Raw genomic sequence first — 25535 nt, 5'->3', positions numbered from 1 at the left:
GTTATAATAGTTGTGTAAAATGTCTATTTCCTTTGTAGTGACCCCTTTGTTAATGAGTTTACTGCTGTGTAAGCCTAGCTTATTACACTATCGCAGCGTATTTTGAGGCATCCAGCCCGCTCCCACACACAGGTCAGCATGTAGCATGGTAGATTCTGTGCTAGCTTACAGCAGATAAATACATATGTAAATCTGTCATGAAGATGTGGCTGACATAAAGAACCGTATAATTACATGAAAGCTTTCAACTCATAATAAAATGAATGCCACTTGAGATTGGAAAAGTTCTCAATATGCCATGGAGGTGAAATTTTTCTGGTTTTATACCAAAAAAAAGTATAATTTTTTTTTTTGCGTCTGGATTGTATCTTTGGTGTACGTCTTGACCTCATCTAACATTACCTGACTTGACCTGTCATTTCCAGGATTTGGAGGTACTCGCCCAATGTATACGTAGATGTGGCTGCATATGGACCCAATAAATATACTATAAACAACTTTTATTTCACAAGAGATAAATGTTTGTAATTTTGAAGAGAAAAAAGATGGTCTTTTGATGGAATGGTGAACATTTCATTGGGGAGAGGGGGTCCTAACGACGCTGAGACGCAGCAATCTTTCGTGAAATGTTGTCTTTGCCAATGTATCATAAAATTTCTACCAGTGAAACAGCGTTACATAATAATAATTAGTAGTTATATGTACCGGGTATATACCTATCATGGTGTACATACATTGTGTACATCACTTGTTTCCAAGAGCTATGTAAACCTGAATAATTAAAAAAATGTTATGTGCCCTAAATATGACCTCACCAGTTGATCCATCCAATAAAGCCAAGGTTATTGATAATGTTTGTTTTTTTTGCAAATATATTGAAAAATTAATACCGGTATATAAGTTAATTAAAATGGTGTCACCCAACCATATAAGCTTATGGTCTCTGCCATTATTATTTTTTCTGCCTCCAGTTTATTTTTTTTAATATATATTTTTTTAATAGTAACTGGCTTAGGTAAAAAGCTTATTACTTAAGGATTTCTCTGGCTGCTTTGCATGTAATTTGCATATGAATATACATTCCCGTTATAAAAAAAGTAACTGAAAAATCCACTCTGCTCTGCTCTATTCTGTTCTGAAAAATGTTGCAGTTTGTATCCTTGCTATTGCAATTAATTAACATGATGTCATGATTTGTCTCCTGGAAGAACAAGAAAAATTGACACAAATAATCAGTTGAAAAATAAATAAAAAATGATATTGACCGCAGTGACCTTGCAAGAATGGAGTCTGTCGTGCATCTGTGTCCGTGAAAACGATACCTCGTAAATTGTATAAAATCAATCATCACAAACAGTAACAAATCACAGCTCTGATTATTTGCATCTTAATATCATTACATCATAAACGGGTAATTAAATTTACTCTTTCACTACATGCATGTCCCGTATATCTATTGTGAAGTATAATGAATACATGTACAGTACCTGTATTATGGGCTTGACAACTTTATAACGACTCACATGCAAGTACTATAAAACATGATATGTGGCTTTGCAAATAATACATCATTTGTGACTGCAAATTTGTATACATTAATTCACGCCTCACAGAATTCATTTTTCGTAACCAAAATAATGTTTTTGTGTGAGAGTATTAAGTCTGAAACCCATCGCCTGCTTTTTTCAATTTTTTTGGGCTATTCTTGGAAGCTTCCACTAGGCGATTTCTCAAATCAGGACTGACCTTGTTCTGAAAACAGAATTTCATTCAGGATTCAGTATTTCATAAATTTCGGAGATAGTAAAATGAGATGATTGGCAACTAGCTGAATTGATAATAGTCGGAGCTACATGTATAGGGATATATAATATGATAAATGAATGCTGGGTGTTATAATTGAGCTATTTACTTCTCTATTAGTCACGCCATGTGGCGTAACACTGCTATCTATAGAAAGAAAAACTTCCTGGCCTGAAAAGAAAAATGCAATAATAATTCACTGGATTTTCATTTTACTATTTTCACTGGTATGTTTTTGTGAAATCCATGAATGTTGAAACTCGATGAATGCATAACATATCATTACTAGTGAAATTACAAGATCGTAATTGCAAAATCTTACTAAAAATAGAATTACAGTAATCATAGAATGGTTGTACAATATCTAAAATCTTCCTTCCCCTTCTTCCTTCCTGCTCTTTCTCCCTTCCCCTCTTCTCGTTCTTTTCTCCCCTCTTCCCCTTTTCTCCCCTCTCCCCTCCTTCTCTTCCTCCTCCCCCTCCTCCTTTTCCTCCTCCCTCTCCTCTCCTCCCCTCTTCCTCCTTTTCCTCCTTTTCCTCTTCCCCCTCCTCCCCTCTTCCTCCTTTTCCTCATCATCATCCTCTCCATCTAGACTGTATGGGATGAAAATTCATATTGTACATCTCTCTGATCTGACTAATGTGGGATTGTGACTGTTCCGCTGTCCAGACTGTGAGTTAAATCATAATTGGATAAATCTGTGTCGTTGTCACATGCAAGCATTGACTATACTATGTCAACTGATCCAATGTAATCTTGTGGTATATGTAACAGCTGCAGTTAATGCCAGTCACTATTACAATGTAGCTCTTGACATTTTTCCCTAATTCTCCAGTTGCCATGACATTTCTTATTGATAATTAACAACAGCCTTGTTTTCGTAGTATGCAGATTTAAAATCTTTTTTTGGGCGTTTTGCTTGGAATTTATTTTCACTGATTTTTCATGAGTTTAATGTGAAATATAGGAAAAAAAGTATATTCGCTGGATTTTATTTTCACGGAATCATCCTTTCAGCGAAAATAGCAAAAATAAATTCCAAGCGAAAATAAAGTATTCTACAGTATTTAACCTTTTCACCACCAGACTTTCTCGCCCAAATTATTCTGCACTATTTTCTTAAAATCTTCAATATTTTTAGAAAGGAACTCTGGAGCCAATAGACAAAATTTGAGTCCCAATTTTCAGTTTTTATGCAAAAAATTTGGCTTTTTTGTCAGTTTTCTGAAGGAAAGTGCAAACGTTAAACTGGACTATTTTGTGAATTTGTGATGAAAAGAGGGAACTGGTGGTGAAAAGGTTCAGCCCATCACTACTAGAAGTGCACATAAACTTTTGCATTCATTGACTTATTATGACCGTAGATCCAAATGTCAATTTACATACAACACATGCACAACTAAAAAAAACTGACATTTGAAAATTTGTGACGATATTTTGTTTTCATGCTGGTTATTCTGCTTCTATTGTTATTACGGCAAGCATCATGGATCATTAACTGGTTTACCCCACCCACTCCCCACTCCCAGGTACCAGGTATCATGTGATTCATCATCAGGTCAGCATTCTGTCTACTATAGAACCTGTAAAGATGAAGGTTTATTTACTTCCATGCATTCCGTGCATCAAGAAAATGGCAATAGTGTTAGTTTATACTCTTGGCTGAGAAAAAAAATCTGTTTCTCGTTTCCGTGCGCATCATTTTGAACTATGCGCCTTAAACGATTTTTTCCTTCTAAAGCATTCCAAAATGTGCTTGTCATCACACTTGTCTAAAATTTCCTACATTTTAGCTCAGTATTCAAAAAAAAAATTGCCTCGTCGCTTTTAAAATTTCCATGAAACAAGAAACAAGAAACAGAGAATTTTTTTTCCTGGCCTTAATGCAGGTTGTATGCAGACCTTCACCTTTTAAACCTCTATAAAATTACCTACAGTAGTATTCTATCTCTTTAACAACCAATAGAACAGTTGACCATTAATTGTACTCAAATTTTCTGTCATTATCTCATACTAAAAAGATGAAAATCATTGAACAAAAAACCAACATTTTATTTACTGGATGAAGGGGAACTTGAAATGAAGCAATTTATTTCGAGTTTTATTGATCTTGCAGGTGGTTAGAATATTTTTAGTACTTCATAATAAAGTTCCAATTGTACATGTAACACGGTGAATTAAAATAGACATTAAGTACACTGTTATCACCTTGCCAACTGCATCCCCTCTTGCTTCAGTTATGTGTAATGTGATGTCACCAAGTCATCTAAACCTAATTTATACTTGGATGAAATATCAATTATTAGCGAAGTGCCAAATTTAATGGATGCTGGTGTGTATTCATTTTTAAGTATGGATACATCTGACTAGCACAAATGTTAAAATGTTAGGACATCTTCTTTTGACGCCATTTTTATTTTGACTTCCGTAGAGGCTTTCAGCAGACAATGTGTTAACTACACTACAAATGTTTCGATATTTTGCAAATTAATGACTAAAATAAATAAATAAGTGGATTACCATATTTGTTTCGAAGAAAACAAGGATGTTGTGATTTACCACTGAACATTGAATTTTGTGGCCATATTTGAATTGAAAATTGGTTAGAAATTATACATCTGAGATTAATTAATAATATACACAAAATTAATTTTAATATCCAAAGTTTATTCTCTATAGAATAATTTAGCAAATTTCTAGGAAATTTCAGTTTTGTTTTGTTACTAGTGTACAGATTTGTAAATTTGTTTAACATTCCAAATATGGAAACATGCAAATTTATGCAAATATTGTCAGGCCTGAGTGTTTTCCTATTTTCAGTTTAGTTTTCTGACTCTGTTTACAAATTCAAATCCTCTTTGTGCGTTGAATAGTATTAAAATGTCAGAAAAAGAAGTAATAAAAAGTATTGATAAAATTCTAACATGTAACATCTGTTACGTTCTGACACTAAAAGGTACAGTGAATAGATTTTGTCAACATGGGTGGGGCCATTAACATGTTGTATGAATTAAAAGGTCAAGAGGTAATTTATTGTACTTGTTATACTGAATCATGTCAAAACATTCCATGTTGAAAGTATTCCCTAATGTAGTCAACAATTGAGAAAAAAAAATAGTGATTCTTATGGAAATACTAACATCTGCATCATCATAATCAGAAAATATTGTTGAGTTGAGTTTTTGTTTTCCATATTCAATAAACTTTCTGTTTTTGAATGTTGTTTAGATTTTTACATTGTTTGTATCCCCACAGATGAAGGAAAAGGGAAAATAAGAGGAAAATGATGTTGTTGACTCCAATGTAAAAACTTTCCTTGTGATTACATTAACTCTAACAATTTTTTATGCAATTTTTGTTTAAACCCATGTCCAACTTTGGCTTTTGACCATGTTTAATTTTGACATGTGTTATATGTATATTTTTTTGTGAAATTTTACTTTCACTTGTATCCTAGGGAGTGCCAGTGACTTTCACTTGTATCCTAGGAAGTGCCAGTGACTTTCACTTGTATCCTAGGGAGTGCCAGTGACTTTCACTTGTATCCTAGGGAGTGCCAGTGACTTTCACTTGTATCCTAGGGAGTGCCAGTGACTTTCACTTGTATCCTAGGGAGTGCCAGTGACTTTCATTTGTATCCTAGAGAGTGCCAGAGACTTTCACTTGTATCCTAGGGAGTGCCAGTGGCTTTCACTTGTATATTAGCTCGGGAATGCCAGTGACTTTCACTTGTATCCTAGCTAGGGAGTGGCAGTGACATTCACTTGTATCCTAGGGAGTGCCAGTGACTTTCACTTGTATCCTAGCTAGGGAATGCCAGTGACATTCACTTGTATCCTAGCTAGGGAGTGCCAGTGACTTTCACTTGTATCCTAGGGGGTGCCAGTGACTTTCACTTGTGTCCTAGCTAGGGAGTGCCAGTGACATTCACTTGTATCCTAGCTAGGGAGTGCCAGTGACTGTCACTTGTATCCTAGCTAGGGAGTGCCAGTGACTTTCACTTGTATCCTAGGGAGTGCCAGTGACTTTCACTTGTATCCTAGGGAGTGCCAGTGACTTTCACTTGTATCCTAGGGAGTGCCAGTGACTTTCATTTGTATCCTAGAGAGTGCCAGAGACTTTTACTTGTATCCTAGGGAGTGCCAGTGGCTTTCACTTGTATATTAGCTCGGGAATGCCAGTGACTTTCACTTGTATCCTAGCTAGGGAGTGGCAGTGACATTCACTTGTATCCTAGGGAGTGCCAGTGACTTTCACTTGTATCCTAGCTAGGGAATGCCAGTGACATTCACTTGTATCCTAGCTAGAGAGTGCCATTGACTTTCACTTGTATCCTAGGGGGTGCCAGTGACTTTCACTTGTGTCCTAGCTAGGGAGTGCCAGTGACATTCACTTGTGTCCTAGCTAGGGAGTGCCAGTGACATTCACTTGTATCCTAGCTAGGGAGTGCCAGTGACTGTCACTTGTATCCTAGCTAGGGAGTGCCAGTGACTTTCACTTGTATCCTAGGGAGTGCCAGTGACTTTCACTTGTATCCTAGGGAGTGCCAGTGACTTTCATTTGTATCCTAGAGAGTGCCAGAGACTTTCACTTGTATCCTAGGGAGTGCCAGAGACTTTCACTTGTATCCTAGGGAGTGCCAGTGGCTTTCACTTGTATATTAGCTCGGGAATGCCAGTGACTTTCACTTGTATCCTAGCTAGGGAGTGCCAGTGACATTCACTTGTATCCTAGGGAGTGCCAGTGACATTCACTTGTATCCTAGGGAGTGCCAGTGAAAGTCACTGGCACTCCCTAGCTAGGGAGTGCCAGTGACTTTCACTTGTATCCTAGGGGGTGCCAGTGACTTTCACTTGTGTCCTAGCTAGGGAGTGCCAGTGACATTCACTTGTATCCTAGCTAGGGAGTGCCAGTGACTGTCACTTGTATCCTAGCTAGGGAGTGCCAGTGACTTTCACTTGTATCCTAGGGAGTGCCAGTGACTTTCACTTGTATCCTAGGGAGTGCCAGTGACTTTCACTTGTATCCTAGGGAGTGCCAGTGACTTTCACTTGTATCCTAGAGAGTGCCAGAGACTTTCATTTGTATCCTAGAGAGTGCCAGAGACTTTCACTTGTATATTAGCTCGGGAATGCCAGTGACTTTCACTTGTATCCTAGCTAGGGAGTGGCAGTGACATTCACTTGTATCCCAGGGAGTGCCAGTGACTTTCACTTGTATCCTAGCTAGGGAATGCCAGTGACATTCACTTGTATCCTAGCTAGGGAGTGCCAGTGACTTTCACTTGTATCCTAGGGGGTGCCAGTGACTTTCACTTGTGTCCTAGCTAGGGAGTGCCAGTGACATTCACTTGTATCCTAGCTAGGGAGTGCCAGTGACTGTCACTTGTATCCTAGCTAGGGAGTGCCAGTGACTTTCACTTGTATCCTAGGGAGTGCCAGTGACTTTCACTTGTATCCTAGGGAGTGCCAGTGACTTTCATTTGTATCCTAGAGAGTGCCAGAGACTTTCACTTGTATCCTAGGGAGTGCCTGTGGCTTTCACTTGTATATTAGCTCGGGAATGCCAGTGACTTTCACTTGTATCCTAGCTAGGGAGTGCCAGTGACATTCACTTGTATCCTAGGGAGTGCCAGTGACTTTCACTTGTATCCTAGCTAGGGAGTGCCAGTGACTTTCACTTGTATCCTAGCTAGGGAGTGCCAGTGACTTTCACTTGTATCCTAGCTAGGGAGTGCCAGTGACTTTCACTTGTATCCTAGCTAGGGAGTGCCAGTGACTTTCACTTGTATCCTAGCTAGGGAGTGCCAGTGACTTTCACTTGTATCCTTGGGAGTGGCAGTGACATTCACTTGTATCCTAGCTAGGGAGTGCCAGTGACTTTCACTTGTATCCTAGTTAGGGAGTGCCAGTGACTTTCACTTGTATCCTAGGGGGTGCCAGTGACTTTCACTTGTATCCTAGCTAGGGAGTGCCAGTGACATTCACTTGTATCCTAGCTAGGGAGTGCCAGAGACTTTCACTTGTATTCTAGCTAGGGAGTGCCAGTGACATTCACTTGTATCCTAGCTAGGGAGTGCCAGAGACTTTCACTTGTATCCTAGCTAGGGAGTGCCAGTGACATTCACTTGTATCCTAGCTAGGGAGTGCCAGTGACTTTCACTTGTATCCTAGCTAGGGAGTGCCAGTGACTGTCACTTGTATCCTAGGGAGTGCCAGTGACATTCACTTGTATCCTAGCTAGGGAGTGCCAGTAACTTTCACTTGTATCCTAGCTAGGGAGTGCCAGAGACTTTCACTTGTATTCTAGGGGGTGCCAGTGACTTTCACTTGTATTCTAGGGGGTGCCAGTGACTTTCACTTGTATCCTAGCTAGGGAGTGCCAGTGACATTCACTTGTATCCTAGCTAGGGAGTGCCAGAGACTTTCACTTGTATTCTAGGGGGTGCCAGTGACTTTCACTTGTATTCTAGGGGGTGCCAGTGACTTTCACTTGTATTCTAGGGGGTGCCAGTGACTTTCATGTTGTATCCTAGGGAGTGCCAGTGACTTTCATTTGTATCCTAGAGAGTGCCAGAGACTTTCACTTGTATCCTAGGGAGTGCCAGTGACATTCACTTGTATCCAAGCTAGGGAGTGTCTTTCACTGGAATTCTAGGGAGTGACGTTTGTTTTTAAATTTTGTTTCTCAAATGCTATAATTTTTGAAAGTTACCTATCAATGAAAATTGAACTGTTTTACATTATATTTGATTCCAGGGTTACGACCAAGATTGTTCAGAATGTGATGCTACTCAACCAGACTTGGCTCATCCAGCACCCTATGTGATAGATACAGCATCTAGTGGAGGTGAATTAACTTGGTGGCAGTCACGATCATGGCTAGACTTTGTTTCCGAGGACGATGATTTCATCATTAATGTAACATTATCAATGAGGAAAGGCTACGAGTTATCAGATAAAATTAAGATAACTTTCAAATCTGGGCGTCCTCAGAAAATGGTAATTCTGAAATCATCAAATAACGGTGAAACATGGGATCCTTATCAGTACTACGCTCGTGACTGTGTAAGTGCTTTTGGTATGGAACCAAAAGCCGATCCCTCGGATATAACTGATGTTACAGAGGTCATCTGTACTCCTGCCTATAGTGGATCGCTTCCAGAGAAAGATGGTATCGTGGAATTTGATCTTAATTTTAGGCTAGAAAAACTATTTGCGGACACTGTTGGTTCAGACAATGACCTCAGTCTTTTTTATGAAGTATTTGAAAGTGATGAAATTCGAAACTATATCGATGTCACAGATATCCGGATTTCTTTGATGTACCCAGCGACGGACGGTTTGGAAACCACTTTGAAACCCGAAAATTTGAGAAATTATTTTTATGCCATCTCAGATATTTATTCTAGTGTAAGGTGAGTTGAACTATAGAGGGAGCTGTTTAGTTATTCATCACTTTAGTGATATTTAAAACTGAAAATATCTTTGTAAAATATGAGTATTTCATTTATGGTTAAAAATCCTGTTTTTTGTTTTCATCAATTTTAGTGTAACATTTTGCACATTTTTTCCGTATTTTTCTAATATTTTATTGTTAATTTTGAATCAAATGGACCTGATTTCTCATTGGCTACAGACGAGAGCACTGGACGTGCAGCCAGTTTATATCGTCAATTTCACTCCCAATTTCAGTTACTTCTTGACATAGATTTTTCCAACTGCAAATTTACTTTTTAACTACTTACCATTATTAATGATATTAGGTGGAAAAAATTACAAAAATCCAGATAAATGAATACATTTGTATTTGGTATTTTTTTCTGAATCCTGAGCAACCAAATTTATAAATGTTACACATGCAGGGGTAATCTTGTTACACTGTTCAAGAAAGTCTCAACAACTAGCCCAATGTAAAGTTTTTTGAGAGTTTTTGACCGCTGTTTTCATCGGTTGTGTTTGCCAGATGATGAAAATGCCAGGATGTTTGCTACTGAGAATACAGTACTAAGAATGGATGAATATCTTTTTTTTCATTAGATGTCAGTGTAACCTTCATGCTGAGAACTGCAATGAATTATCAGGTGGACAGTATTCATGTGATTGCAAACATAACACTATGGGTGTGAATTGTGAATTATGCTTACCACTGTACAACAATCGACCGTGGCAAGCTGGAAGCTATCTTCCTTATCCTAGTGGTACGGCTAACGAGTGCCAGCGTGAGTATAACAAACTTTATTTTCTAACTTGTAACTCAGTAAATTGTAAATCTGATTTTGATATTATGGAATTTTAATATTAACTGATATCACTTGTTATTTGATCTGGTGGATGTAAGTGTCATCGTCTTTTTTATCACATGACCAACTCAAAAGTGTTGGAAATTTAAAAGAAAATAGTACTTTCATGGAACTGAACGCATGAACAATGTGGTAATTTATGCTAATAAAGCATAATGTATGCACATCAGTTGACGCACATTTGCTGTTCGTTATCAATAATTCAGCAAAAATATTACCCTTCTATCAATATCAGTCAATATTATTACGAGTTTGGATCATTGCACCATTGAATAAATGTAGGTATCCAGTCTGAATTTCTTGTATTAAGACAATAAAAATAGTAAAATTTTTTTGTTTTGGCTTACTGTTCAAACATACAGAAAATTATGACATTGATCATGGATACTGAAACTGTTACCATATCAGTGATATTTTATACTAAACGTCACAACTATGAATTATATGTACCAGTCGTGTTACAAAGTATGGTATGCCCATATTTAGCAAACTTTTGTCAACTTCAGGCACCATCCACAAAATAGCTCTATTTATAGTCTGCTCTGTTCCCACATGAAATGTTGTGAAAATTTCAAATTTTTTGATTAAAAACAGTTACATTTTGTCTGTTTGGTCCAAAATAAAGATTGAATTCAGTGAAGAAGATTACGATTTACCCAAAATTAAGCGGGAAGACAAAATTTGGCACCAAATGATTAATGCAAATGTCTGTGAAATATTTCTTGTAGTTTGTGATTGCAATGAACATGCAGCTAACTGTTCATATGATGAAACTGTTGGTAAGGGTGTGTGTGAAGGTTGCGAAGACAACACAGCAGGATTGTTTTGCGAAATCTGTGTCGCAGGTTATTATCGAAACCAGTCTGAGCCTGTGAACAGTCCTGACGTCTGTATAGGTAAGGATATTTGAGGCTTGATATTTTATTTATTTATTTTTTTTATCAACTGCTGACGTCTCAGTAATTATTGTGTGTAATATTAAAGGGATCTTCATTGTGGTCAAAGTAGTTATACTCGTAAAATCTTTGAATCAGTCAAGGCCATGGCTGAAATTTATCTACTTATATTATCATGTTCATTCTGCATATGATTGAAATTGGCCCCTTTAATTCTTGAGCTGTCAGACTCAGAGAAAGATTTTTGTGGTGCAACCGATGGAAGCCAGGGAAGAGCATTGGTTTGTGTTAACGGGGTCAGATGAGATGAGGTGAGGATCAAATGTGGTTGGGTGCGGTCAGTATGGTTATTGTAGTGTTGCATAATGTTCATTTGTGTTCTCCTGCATCCAAGCTTTCAGAATATATATAATTTGTCTTAGCACAATTTATTGAGTAACTGACAGTGGGGACCTTGATCAATTATTTGTTTTTTATTAAAGAAATTTACCATTTTGTTACTTTTAATTGAATTTAAAATGTGTGAAATGTATACAAATTTAGATACTTTCAAGTAATGGTTTTCATCAGCTGTGTTACATTCTAATTTATTTGATTAATTACAATGCCTTTTGTTTTCTATTTAGTTAGTTTCATTTATCTGTTTTTGTTTTTACTCATATATAATCATCCATGCAATATGTTGCCCTGGCAACCATTTCCAGCCTGTCTAAAGGTTGATAGACTACATGTATTACATGAATAATAAAGTTATTATTATCGCAAATGTGTGTCAAGAATTCTGTACACTATGACCTTCAAATAATGCTGGTGGAAATGTCACATCTTTTAACATAAAAAATTGTAAATCATTATATTTTTCACAATGATTTTTTTAGGGTGTTTGTGAGAAAATAATTTTATGAAAGTCGTTTGTTACAAAATGTCACAACTTTATGCAACATTAATGGTCGATGTATACATGTATGCAAATTATTGTGTTTCATAATTAATGATTGTTCATTTTTGAATATCCCATGATTTGTTTTTTAAAATGATAGAATGGTATTGTCAATTTTCCATTGGCTCTGTATGGGGATAAGAAGTGTTATTGTTGTACATGCTCTCTCTGTGTCACAAAATTTAAATAAAGTCAAGAATATCCACATTAACAGATGACAGTTCAAAAACCCCATTATTGTGATTGGTCCATCCCTAATCATCTTGTTTCTTTGTACTACCCCATCACAGGATGTGACTGTGAACCGCTTGGAACTCTTCCTACGTCTGAAAATGTTACGGAATGCTCGCAGTATGAAAATGATGTCACCGGGCAGCCAGTCGGTCAGTGTTCATGCATCGACTTTGTTACTGGGAGACGATGTGATGAATGCATTGATGAGTATTACGGTCTGAAGCAAGTGGAAAGTGCGGGACTCTGCAAAGGTAGGAAAACTTCCGTGAATCATATTAATTTAGACATCATGCATACTGGTAATTATAGCATATGGCACAGAAGTCATTGATGATGGGTGGGGTTGGGGTGGGATGCATTTGTGTAGTTTTGAAAGTACAAATATGTACTGGGTTGTTCGATTTCCTTTTCTTTTCTTTTTTTTTCGGTAGTAGATGTTAGACGTGTACTTCTAGTGTTAAGACTGACACCACAGTACCTGTCAGTCACTCCTGTCATTACTGTTAATGTTGAACAATACATTTTCATAAAAATCTTTAGAATTTTTTTTATATTTTGTAAATAGTTTGCTTAGTGCTATACAAGATCATTTGTGAACAAAAATTTAGACATACGATTTGTGAGTGAAAAAATAAATCATAATCCTGAATAGGTCCCATTAAATTTTTTTTATAAAACCTGAGATAATAAAACAATGTAGGTGTCAAGATCTATAGTTTTGAAAAATAAAAAAAGGATGAAGAATTTTTTGAGACTTTTTAAAACCCAGATTTTTTAAATAATTTATATGATTTTGTCAACCTATGTCACCAGCTTGCAATTTGAGATATGGCATAATATCTCTGCCTACAGTAAGAGCATCTTAATACTGACAAAATGGCCACTATCCACTAAAATACAACCATTATTTTTTTTGAAAATTAGTCTGGTGACCCCCAACTAAGTCAATATCCTTATATTTCCTGGAAGTAAAATTTATTGCAAAATGAATAAATTGTGGGTTGATTCATTTATGAGTGGGCTTCCACTTTAAAATTAAAGGGTAGTGGTCGTCGCGCTGCGCATGTGCGACATTTGTGTTGTTAAACATTGATTTTTCCACAATCCAATGCACTCTTCAAATGGAAATCACAGGTATGAGGTTTGACCTGGGCGTGACTTTCAATAATTACCGCCGATGACTCATTTGATACTTTCCAATCACCTAAAAAAATATCGAATTAAAGTTTGGTAATGTCTCAGTTTGTGCTCGTTGATCTGCGCAAACAGTCAAAGACGTCATCTTTGTTTATATGAGACCAATATATCTTGCACATGCGTGGCGCAAGGACTACAGCCCCATTAAGTTGTTTCATCCTCTACTAGTACATGGGTGTTATAACCTGTGCGTTCACTTCAAACTCATCTACGCTTGTGGTACTGTATTTATCAGTCTATTGCATAAAATTAATGCTTGCTTTATTTTCTCTTAACAGAATGTGGATGTAAGATTCTTGGCACGGTGAACGCCAGTAATGTGTGCGAGAAAACCGAGGGACAGTGTCCGTGTAAACCAAACACTTTTGAAAGAGACTGTAGTAGGTGTAAGGATGGTTTCTATGCGTTTCCTAGTAGTACTGAAATGGTAAGGATAATTTATGCAAATTTAGTTTAAAATTCCTTCAAATACTAGGTTACGGTAGAAATGGGAAATTTCTAGGACAATTCACCTTGTTACATGTATTATTAAGTTAGTGAGGACATTGTGAATTGAGTAGCTAATGTATGTGTAGGGGAGGGGTCCATAAATTAGGGAGGAGGTGTCTAACCAATCTTGAGTGAAATTGTTATTGACTATACCATATTTGCTCTATCTGATGTGTCTCTTTAAAAAAGTATTTAACCAGAAATAGCGTTTATTTAGCATTGAAATATCACTATTGTTTTACTACAGAGTATACATTATAAGCAGACAGATTTTTAAATTCCATGACCAAATATTCATAGAATATGGTACCACCCTTTCCCAGACTCAACATACACTTTAATACCTGGAAAATAAATCATAGGTGTGTGCTCACCACTGCTCCTTTCCAGACAGCAAAAAAACAATTTAATAAAATAGTATGCCCCTTCTTGGACATGGGTGATGAATAACATGAGTGATTTTTGAATTAGCAAATTTAATGAGCTTTATAATTTCAGTAATGAATGTTGAAATGGTAGACTTCTCTCCAGACAAATTTCACCACGCTCTTTGGCTCAAAAAATTGATCCCTTATGACGACACATACCTCCATGTATACTTTACTCAATGGAAGTACATGTATATACCCCAACCCTGGCCTAGATCATACTGATGGAATGTATCGCTTACTTTAATCATACCTTTTGTTTTCTATTTTACAGGACTGTCTCGCGTGTCGTTGTGATTATGGTGGTTCTTATACACAAATCTGTAACATTGTATCTGGTCTGTGTGATTGTCGGCCAAATTTGATTGGACAGCGATGTAATATGGTTGACAGTGGATACTTTTACAATTACCTAGATGCTAACAGGTAGAGTATATGAAAGAAAAACAAAAATAGAAATCATATCTATTAAATATTGAACTCAACGTCCAATGTAATTACATGTACTCGCATAAATGCTCTTAACATTTCTCAGATTAGAGTGACAAATTTGTACACAACTGAAATTCATGTTTAAAAATCATCAGACCATGTGCTACTGTTCGTATGGTATTGTACGTGTAGTATGCTACTTTTGGTATGTTATTTTATTCGGGGTCCTGGATCTACTGCCGTGAGTTCTGCCTTAAGGTTTCTGCTTTCCGGGCCTGTATGTGGCGGTCTATTATCAAATATCTGACATTCCATAACACTGCGCGATCGACTGCAAAAAGCCTTTAAGTTAGCACTTCAATCCTACTGGGATCTAGAAACGGTCGGATTATATGATGTGATAAACCAGCCCACGATGAAGCTTATCGCAAACGAACATCATACGAGACCAAAAACTGTATAAAGATGTATAAAGATGTTCAGAAATTCGATTTCTATGAAAAATAAATCACATTTTTTGAATGAGGGATTCACTCAAGGTAACTTAAAATAAAATCTCTTGCTTTCAGTGTAATTGCGTAATGTTCAGGAATTTCAAAGTCAATAATTCATTGAGTTGAAGTTCTGTATTTCTGACAGGTTATAAGTCTGAAATTCATAACCGATTTGATGTCATTTTGTGAGGTTTGAATCAAACAATTCAGACTGTCGACTGTATATAAAAATCATTTACTTTGTTACATTGTTAATAGGTGATTTTCTGTTCACTGCGAGATCTCATTTACGTGAAAGTCATGGACCTAACGTCTGCCAATCGAATCATTTGATTTTGACTTTGGGAGGGGAATATTGCATTGAGATAATCTTGCTCCATCAATTTTGACCATCAATTGTTATAGCACAATATCAAGTGTGCAAGTACTATCATCTTTGTAGAATTCCACGCAAAGTTTTGACGTCACTAAAATGCTTTTTCTTTTGTTGGTCCTGTTTATACATTTGAGTTCACACATAATGCTGGGTCACTTATTGAACGGGAAAATGGTCTATTGAGAATTTAAAATGATTTGATTAATATATTTCACATGATGCTATGTGTGAAATGGTAAAAACATTTTGAAAGTTGCATATGATCGCATTCAGGATACTGAGAATAATTTGTAAACATGTGCAACAAGCTTGTACAAATCCTTATGAATAATTACCGCTAATTTTTTGTTCTTTTTCTTTTTTAGTTATGATTCTTGGGATGCTGTTTCTGCCTGTTCAAGAGAATCTGATTTACCCATTGACTACACCGGAGTGGGTTATCTTGTCTGTCAAGATAACACAAATGTGTTATTTCAGAACGTGAAGGCATTTTCTGTCATGTCTGATATACAGTGAGAATTGATTCTGTTCTTTGCTATAGATTGTTTGAGTGTGTGTACTCATGTGTGTTTGTATAGAAGTAGAAGTGGAGCCATTGGTCAGGATACACCAACAAAGTGCAACCTTTTGTACAAGTGGAGCCTCACACATGGGGACTCGCAATGTTTCATAATTTTATATTAATATTTAATCCAATTCAAGTGAAGTTTGCAAAGCTCAGGTTTAGTCAAGGTGGAAGGTATGGTTCAATTTATATTAATATTAATATAATTGTACCATACATGTACCTTCCCTCGCTACTAAACCTAAGCTGCACAAACATTTCTACGTTCAGTCACGGGATATTCAACTTTTATTTAATTAAACTCCAATTAAAACACAACCCTATATAAGAAATCGTTTTAATCAAGTTCATATCGCAACTATATTAAAAGTTAATCCAATGTGTGGCGTTACAACTACGGTAAGACCTGTATGTGTGCGTTTGTGTTGTGACAGTCGTAGTAGTGACAAGGGTGATGGTAAGAACAATGGACATTGTTGTCAGCTGTGGCATCAGTTATATCGCAGGGTTTGTCAAATTTTCTGATCATCAGCATTGAACTTACAATGTACATAAGGCAATTCATTGTAATACTTGTCAGTCAATCAACATGTTTTATTAATTTATTTTTGATCTATGAGTTTCCAACTGTGGTGCAACTTTTGCTGGATTACACTTTGTCTGGTATGGGATGCGAAAAATGTTCTCATTTTAACATGTGATTTTAACATGTGATTTTTGACAACGCATGTGAAATACATTTTTGTTAACATGAAATTCAAACACATGCTGTTTGACAACTACCATCCTTTAATTAATTTGGTTTTAAACATTATTTTTAATTCCTGGTACAGTTGTGTCCAACATTCAAACAAAACTGTATCAATCTCTGCCTACAAGGCTGTTGATAAATAAAATCTCTGACAACCCTAGCAACCATAGACAACTGCACACAAAACATTTTAGTTGAGGCACAATATGGTTGGTATAATAGAATACTGATCCTGATTTTTTTGGCAACCATGACAACATCCCAGGCAACCATGACAACACCCCTGGCAACCATGACCACACCCCTGGCAACCATGACCACACCCATGGCAACCATGACAACACCCCTGGCAACTAGTCTAAAAACATGTATTTGTTTAAGTGCATGACAAATTAAAGGTCATCAATCATGTATTTGTGGGTGTGTCCCTAGCAACTACAGATATACCCATAGCAACAGTACACATGGGAGTTTAAAAGTATGAGAACTGCTGACTACAGAGGGGGACAGCTTTTTAGTGAAACAATATTGTAGGAAAAAATGAAGAAATAGCTTCTCGTAACCATTTCTGAAATAGTTTTTGTATATGTATTATGTAACTAAGAAACTAACAAATTTTGTAATCTGTGTTAATTCTTGTTTAATAGAAAATATCTTCCAGTTATACGATACTCATACAATTCCTCTGACAACTGGTACTCTGCAAGTTTGTCGCTCTCTGCAACTGGTGACTCGGCCAATCAAGACTTATTACATGAGTTAGCTGGTGACGTTGACCCGGATACTTCATCTGGCAATACCACTGATGCACCAACAACTGCCGATATCACATGTTCAGTACAAGCTGGGATTATTATGAGTATTGCAGTTGTGTTTACACCTGGCCAAGATATTTCGTGGCAACCTGTTAATGTTGAAGACGACCTCTTAGATGTGGATCGCAGATGTAACTATGAATTGAATCTCCAACTAATGAGTTCTGGAGATGGTGCTGATAACATTCAAATAGATAGTCTAGTTTTGATGCCAGTTTTGACGGATTTTCAAGTTTACAAATATGGGGGTATGTATTTGATCTCGTTGATTTGATCAATCAAAAAGTATATATTAAGGATGGACTAAATTGTACAAATACATGTAAATATGGGAAAACAACAAATTTATTAAAAGTCCCAAATAAATGAATACATTGTATATTGATCACTCATACCATATATGGTGTTATTGATCACTCATACCATATATGGTGTTGTTCATCACTCATACCATATATGGTGTTATTCATCACTCGTACCATATATGGTGTTATTCATCACTCGTACCATATATGGTGTTATTCATCACTCGTACAATATATGGTGTTATTCATCACTCGTACCATATATGGTGTTATTCATCACTTGTACCATATATGGTGTTATTCATCACTCATACCATTTATGGTGTTATTCATCACTCGTACCATATATGGTGTTATTCATCACTCATACCATATATGGTGTTATTCATCACTCATACCATATATGGTGTTATTCATCACTCATACCATATATGGTGTTATTCATTACCATACCATATATGGTTTTATTTATCACTCATACCTTATATGGTGTTATTCATTACCATACCATATATGGTTTTATTCATCACTCATACCATTTATGGTGTTATTCATCACTCATACCATATATGGTGTTATTCATTACCATACCACATATGGTTTTATTCATCACTCATACCATTTATGGTGTTATTCATCACTCATACCTTGTATGGTATTATTCATCACTCGTACCATATATGGTTTTATTCATCACTCATACCTTGTATGGTATTATTCATTACCATACCATATATGGTTTTATTCATCACTCATACCTTATATGGTGTTATTCATCACTCATACCATATATGGTTTTATTCATCACTCATACCTTGTATGGTGTTATTCATTACCATACCATATATGGTTTTATTCATTACCATACCATATATGGTTTTATTCATCACTCATACCTTGTATGGTGTTATTCATTACCATACCATATATGGTTTTATTCATTACCATACCATATATGGTTTTATTCATCACTCATACCTTATATGGTGTTATTCATTACCATACCATATATGGTTTTATTCATCACTCATACCATTTATGGTGTTATTCATCACTCATACCTTGTATGGTATTATTCATCACTCATACCATATATGGTTTTATTCATCACTCATACCTTGTATGGTATTATTCATTACCATACCATATATGGTTTTATTCATCACTCATACCTTATATGGTGTTATTCATCACTCATACCATATCTGGTTTTATTCATCACTCATACCTTGTATGGTGTTATTCATTACCATACCATATATGGTTTTATTCATTACCATACCATATATGGTTTTATTCATCACTCATACCTTATATGGTGTTATTCATTACCATACCATATATGGTTTTATTCATCACTCATACCATTTATGGTGTTTATATTGATAGATGAATCACAACAGCAAGATTATGATGAATGTCTGCGTAATATTAGTAGTATGGATACTATATTAGACACTTCACAGAACAGTCTATGTATGGGACTCGCATTCTCTGTGTCAACAGAAATGTACAATGGTGGAATTCGTAAGTTTATTCATGTTTAAATTTATTTCATAATAAAGAAAAAAATATTATTATATACTTTTGTTATAATAACACTGAAAGCTTCCTCAGATAAATGTATGAATGGTATATAACGAACAACACAGCAGGCAATGTATTCAGCTACTGAGAAAAGTTAGCTATGGAGGTAAAGTGTGGCAGATACCAAACTGAATGAAATAAAAGTTTATATGTCATGTGAATTAGTTTATGCCCGACACAAATTCATTTTAACACATTGGCTGCTGAGGTTGTTTAATTTTGAATCAGTTGTGCCTTTTAATAGGCTATGTGTTGAGATTGCTTCTGGCTTGGTATAACTTCATTTGTTCGTTTTGTCAGAGGTTAATTTCAAAATGCAATTTTTACAGTAACAAGTTTGAACTGTAATTTGACACAAAGTTTACATTGACAATATTATTTTTGAAATTCCTAATTAAATTTTTAATTTTCATTTTTGTCTATGTAGCATGCGATTGTAATATGAACTACTCTATGGGTGACACATGTACTGCACATGGTGGTCAATGTGTATGTAAAACTGGTGTCTACGGCAGACAGTGTGATCGGTGTCAACCAGGATACTATAACTTAACTGAAGATGGCTGTACACGTAAGTGGTGTCTGAATACATCTCAATCCACTCTGATTTTTAAAATGTAATTTTATGAAGTAGTGTGAACTTAGGGGGCCCAGAAAAATATGGTATACATTGATATATAAAATAATTGAAACTAAGGGGCCCTAGACAAATGTGGTATCCATTGATCTATAAAATATATAAAACTTAGGGGGCCAGACAGATATGGTATACATTAATGTATAAAATAATTGAAACTAAGGGGCCCTAGACAAATGTGGTATCCATTGATCTATAAAATATATAGAACTTAGGGGGGCCAGACAGATATGGGTATAAAATATATAAAACTTAGGGGGCCAGACAGATATGGTATACATTAATGTATAAAATAATTGAAACTAAGGGACCCCAGACTATTATGGTATATATTGATCTATAAATTATATAGAACTTAGGTGGCCCAGACTGATATGGGTATAAAATATATATATAACTTAGGGGGCCCGAATCTCTGACTACCATGTGACACGCAAAGATCACTACACTCAAAATGTTAAGAATTAAAGATAAAAAACCTATCTTTATTTTATATTTAAAATTCTATAATTTATATGCACAAGTTATGTATATTTATAATACAGTTATGTTACAATATTTTGTATTGTAGTATTATTCTGGTGATTTTTCTATAAATGAACCTAGTTTTCAAAGTCCAATACAGATAAATTTCTTTGCTTTTTGTTAAAAAATTTGTTAAATCCCAATTACTGAATTCAGTGGCAAGGTTTCAATTGTTTCTCCATGTTAAATTTTCCAGCGTGCAATTGTGATCCTCTGGGTTCTGCTAGCTTGGTATGTGACTTTGAATCTGGTCAGTGTCCGTGCCAAGAGGGCGTGGCAACCCTAGCAACAGATAGCACCCTGAGTCTAGAAGACACCATGCAATGTCGGCTTTGTCAGACAGACTATTATGGGTTTTCTAGCGGTAGTGGATGCACCCCTTGTGATTGTAGCGAGGATGGCTCAACTTCGCTACAGTGCGATGAACTTGGCGAGTGTCAGTGTAAAGATACGATTGGTGGAGCCAAGTGTGATCAATGTCTGCCAGGCTATCACGATTTTACGGCAGATGGCTGCAGGTAAATATTGCTTGTGATACATTAGTCATATGTATCGATTTATACAAGAAACGTCTCTCACATCCAGAGATTATTATACCAAAACTATGTAATTGTGCATATTTGGCTTCTTAAAAGTTAACTTGATATTGAAAGTATATCAGAATCTCACAGCCATAGCTAGATATCTAAAGTTTGTATCCTGTTCATGATTCATTCATCTGCTCAGAGGAGCAAAATAAGTGATGTGTTGTGTTGTACTGTACTGAACAGTTTTATTTCACTGCTAGGAATTCCCAATTTGATCATCGTCACTGTTGTGAAGACAAAATTTGACTAAAGTTGCTCTGACTTTGTGTATTTAGCAATGTCACATTTCTCTGTTCAGTGAAAACTACAGAAAATGTGAACGTATTTACCCGAATTTGAGCAGGAGAAAAACTTGGCAATAAAAGGGTTAATGATGGGCAAATGGTGTCAGATTTCTCCACATTTCATTTTATATATTTCTTAATGAGGCAAGCTGCATATAATCTTTGTGTTATTTATTTGGTTCTGTTTTATGAATATGATTTTAGCGGATGCGACTGCAATGTGGCTGGTTCTGTGGAAAGTACATGTGACCCAAATGGAATATGTACGTGTAAAGCCAATGTTGAAGGAGACAAATGTGACCAGTGTAAGAGTCAGACGTATAATTTACAAGCATTGAATCCAGACGGATGCCAAAGCTGTTTCTGCTACACCCACAGTTTAGATTGTACTTCAGCGGAAAACTACATTCCCGATGTCATCTCAAGTGACTTTTCCAATAGCAGGTAAATGCAAGAACTTGATGTCATGAAAGCTTCAGCCAATTCAACTTGTAAATATGCATAAAATTTAAAAATTAATTTATATGTTTGTTTTTTTATAAATGACAACTAACAGATAAAGAGGGGATACTTGAACTTGTTACCATGCCAACAATGACTGATTTTTCCATAGCGATAAACCCAAATCTGGTAGCCATATTGAATTGAAAAAAAATTCATACAAACGATAGTTCAAAAAAAATTCAAAAGAAAAATTGTCACTTTTTGAAACCAAGGTTTTTAATAATACTTCAATCAACAATAGCAAAAAATGTCAGTCACGATAAGTATTAAATTTGTTCACCCTATGTCACTATCCTACAATTTGAGGTAAAACTGACAAAATGGCAACTATTCACTAAAATGTAACCATCGTTATATAAAGAAAAATTATTCTTGTATTAAAAGGGCATGTAATTTATTGCAAAAATGAATGAATCACATGGATTTGTACCTTAATATAATTCTGTTTACCTCAAAAGCTAATAAAATTATTTTAATAATTTCTTGTGTATTTTGTATAATAATATATGTCACAATCTTTGTTAAACATAAAGCATATGCTAGTTGATTTGTTAAAAAATGATGGTACAACACCTAACATCAACTGCTGTCGTGAAATATTTTTTATGCACAGAAAATGATTTATTACAATTATTAATTTTTCTCATCAGGTATGACGGCTGGACTGCCACTGATCCATCCTTCATGGCGGCAACAACAATTGGTTTGTTGATTCCCACTGGTGATACAACCGATACTCTGCATATTGTCGCGCCGTCAAAATATCTGGGAAACAAATTAAGTTCTTATGTGCAGTACTTGTCGTATTCAGCCAGTATTAACGATGTGACCATAAGATCTTTAATGAGTAACCAATCCATTATTATACATGGCAAGAATTTCACGCAGTCAGTTGTTTATAATGGGGACTCATTTGTATTAACCAATAAGCAGACCACATTTAAAGCGCTTCTTCATGAATCTGTCTGGTCGTACGTAGACAGTGATGTTCCTGTGCTCTTGCAGGATTTTCAAGGTGACTGCAAATTTTGTTGTAGATATCATCATTCTTCTTGTAAAAATGGCTTTCTGAGAACTGATGTCAAATTTTCAGTGAATACAACTAAACTGGTTTATGATCGTTGTATGCTGTTCAGCTGTTCAGTCAGCTTGTTATATAAAAATTGCATGACACTGTCTAGGTGACTTGGCACAAACAAAAATATTGTGGCCTCTTTCCCTTTGTTTTTACCCTTATTTTGTTTATGAAATGTGAATTTCATTTTATCAAATTACAAATTATTAAAGTGTTTTTCAAGATCACATTTGTTTTATGTCATAACAAACCATTTAAAATTTAAAAAAGTAATTTGTCTAATTTTAAAAGAATAAACAGCATCATCACATTAGTTTGAAAGTTGCAGTATTGGAAATGTTGATCTAGCTGACTGCCAGCTGATTTTCCCTAAAATTTCATTTACAGGACTTATTCTGGTATCATTAACTTTTCAATACCAGTTCTCTTTCTTTTCATCACAAATTCACAATCCTGTTTGTAGTCTGCAAGATTGGTACAAAAATAGCCACATTTTTTGAGTGAAAATTGACTCAAATTTTATCTGTTGGCTCCAAAATTAGGGTTAATTTCCAATAATATTGAAGAATATAAGAAAAAAGTTCAGAACAATTCTGGTAGTACAGGCATTTCTTTTAAAAAAGTGTTCTCAAAACATTGTTCCATTACATTCATGTCTGCGAAACCATCGCGTTCTTGTGTACAAAGCTTGGAGACATGACAACCTCCACAGAATACTACATTATGCTCTGTTTACTTTTCTTTGTGAAATAATCCATTTTTTTTTTCTCACAGGTATTTTAGCAGATATAAGCAGCATCCAGATAAGAGCCACATTTGGTTATGTAGGTTTACAGATGTTTGTTTATGATGTTTCCTTGGATACAGTGGCATTGTTTGAAAATGCTCCAAATGGTACAGTTTTTTCCACAAGTGTTGAACAGTGCAACTGTGAAAACTTTCATGTTACTGGTATGTGCTAATCAGTTTGTTTTTCTTATTTTTCATTACATAAACTGTTTCTCTTCACGTAAATAATCTTTTATCTTGCTTACTAATAAGCTAATTTGCATATATAATAATTTATTCATACAAAGACAAGTCATAATGGAAGACGTGTGTGTTGATTTTTTTTGTTTCATTGACCTTAGATTGACTGGCGGCCATTTTAGTTTCCAAAAACAACATTTCGATGAGTCATAAACCATTCTCATGCATGTCTGGTGTCTTTTAATTAAAACATGGTGGTGTCTTCACCTATGGTATTTAATTCAAAATATGGCAAACTGGTGGCCATATTGGGTTATATTTTTATGTGTCTTTAATCATTTTCTGGACATGTCACAAAAACAGGACATAATTTGTGTCCTAAAATATTCATTCAGGCAATATTTAAATGTAATTTTGCATCCTAAAAAAATGCCAGAATCTTTTTTCAAAACTTATTACATAAAAGTGGTTGAAATATCAGAGCTTTTTACAGTACTTGTTATATGAGATACAAACAGGAACTATGTCATTGACATTCTCTTGCTTGTGGACACAAACAGGGACAACGTCATTGACATTCGCTTGCTTGTGGACACAAACAGGGACTATGTCATTGACATTTGCTTGCTTGTGGACACAAACAGGGACTATGTCATTGACATTCACTTGCTTGTGGACACAAACATGAACTATGTCATTGACATTCACTTGCTTGTGGACACAAACAGGGACTATGTCATTGACATTCGCTTGCTTGTCGACACAAACAGGGACTTTGTCATTGACATTCTCTTGCTTGTGGACACAAACAGGGATTATGTCATTGACATTGACTTGTATTCTATTGTGATTCCAGGAGTAGTATTGAATTTATTATACTTATCATTTCTGCATTTATATTTGAAGGCCTATCGTGTCAGGAGTGTTCAACAGGATTCAAACGAGCTTCACCAGATGATGGGTCTTATAGCATTTGTGAGGCATGTGAGTGTCCTTATATTGACCCCAGTGCAGACCCAAATACGCAGCCCTCAGCTCAGCGAGCTACTGAATGTGAACCAGACACCGGTATTTGTATTGACTGTTCATCTGGTTCAACTGGTGACTTCTGTGAGATTTGCAAGGAAAACGTCAAGGGACCTGACTGTGATCGATGTATTAGCTTCTTTTATGGATTTGATACTGAATTGTTTGGAGGTGCCTGCAATGGTGAGTAAACACACTATGTTGTTTCTTAATTATATAGTCAAATCTGTCTAATCCCGGGGATGGACATTCAGGCATCTTCATGGCCTGGCACCCACCACCAGCGAAAACAAAATCCGAAAACTCTCAGGAAA

The 25535-nt window shown here is 35.8% G+C and overlaps 1 protein-coding gene across 1 annotated transcript in view; it reads left to right on the top strand.

Annotated features, from left to right (window-relative positions):
- LOC100373485 (laminin subunit alpha-3-like) overlaps nucleotides 1-25535 on the top strand; it is a 53734-nt gene that overhangs the window by 5448 nt on the left and 22751 nt on the right. Inside the window, exons 2-16 of the mRNA XM_085491982.1 lie at nucleotides 8562-9220; nucleotides 9843-10024; nucleotides 10834-11001; nucleotides 12232-12426; nucleotides 13651-13799; nucleotides 14564-14715; nucleotides 15957-16103; nucleotides 17555-17970; nucleotides 19417-19554; nucleotides 20042-20185; nucleotides 20973-21294; nucleotides 21852-22091; nucleotides 22802-23166; nucleotides 24001-24177; nucleotides 25102-25404. Coding sequence (XP_085348108.1) covers nucleotides 8562-9220; nucleotides 9843-10024; nucleotides 10834-11001; nucleotides 12232-12426; nucleotides 13651-13799; nucleotides 14564-14715; nucleotides 15957-16103; nucleotides 17555-17970; nucleotides 19417-19554; nucleotides 20042-20185; nucleotides 20973-21294; nucleotides 21852-22091; nucleotides 22802-23166; nucleotides 24001-24177; nucleotides 25102-25404 — 3757 coding nt within the window. The remainder of the gene's footprint in view (nucleotides 1-8561; nucleotides 9221-9842; nucleotides 10025-10833; nucleotides 11002-12231; nucleotides 12427-13650; nucleotides 13800-14563; nucleotides 14716-15956; nucleotides 16104-17554; nucleotides 17971-19416; nucleotides 19555-20041; nucleotides 20186-20972; nucleotides 21295-21851; nucleotides 22092-22801; nucleotides 23167-24000; nucleotides 24178-25101; nucleotides 25405-25535) is intronic.

Source organism: Saccoglossus kowalevskii, chromosome 17 (genome assembly GCF_978046115.1).
Source record: "Saccoglossus kowalevskii chromosome 17, keSacKowa6.1, whole genome shotgun sequence".
In the NCBI taxonomy this organism is placed as follows: Eukaryota; Metazoa; Hemichordata; class Enteropneusta; family Harrimaniidae; genus Saccoglossus; species Saccoglossus kowalevskii.
The sequence above is the reverse complement of the archived record's forward strand: the minus strand, read 5'-3'. Positions and strand labels throughout refer to the sequence as shown.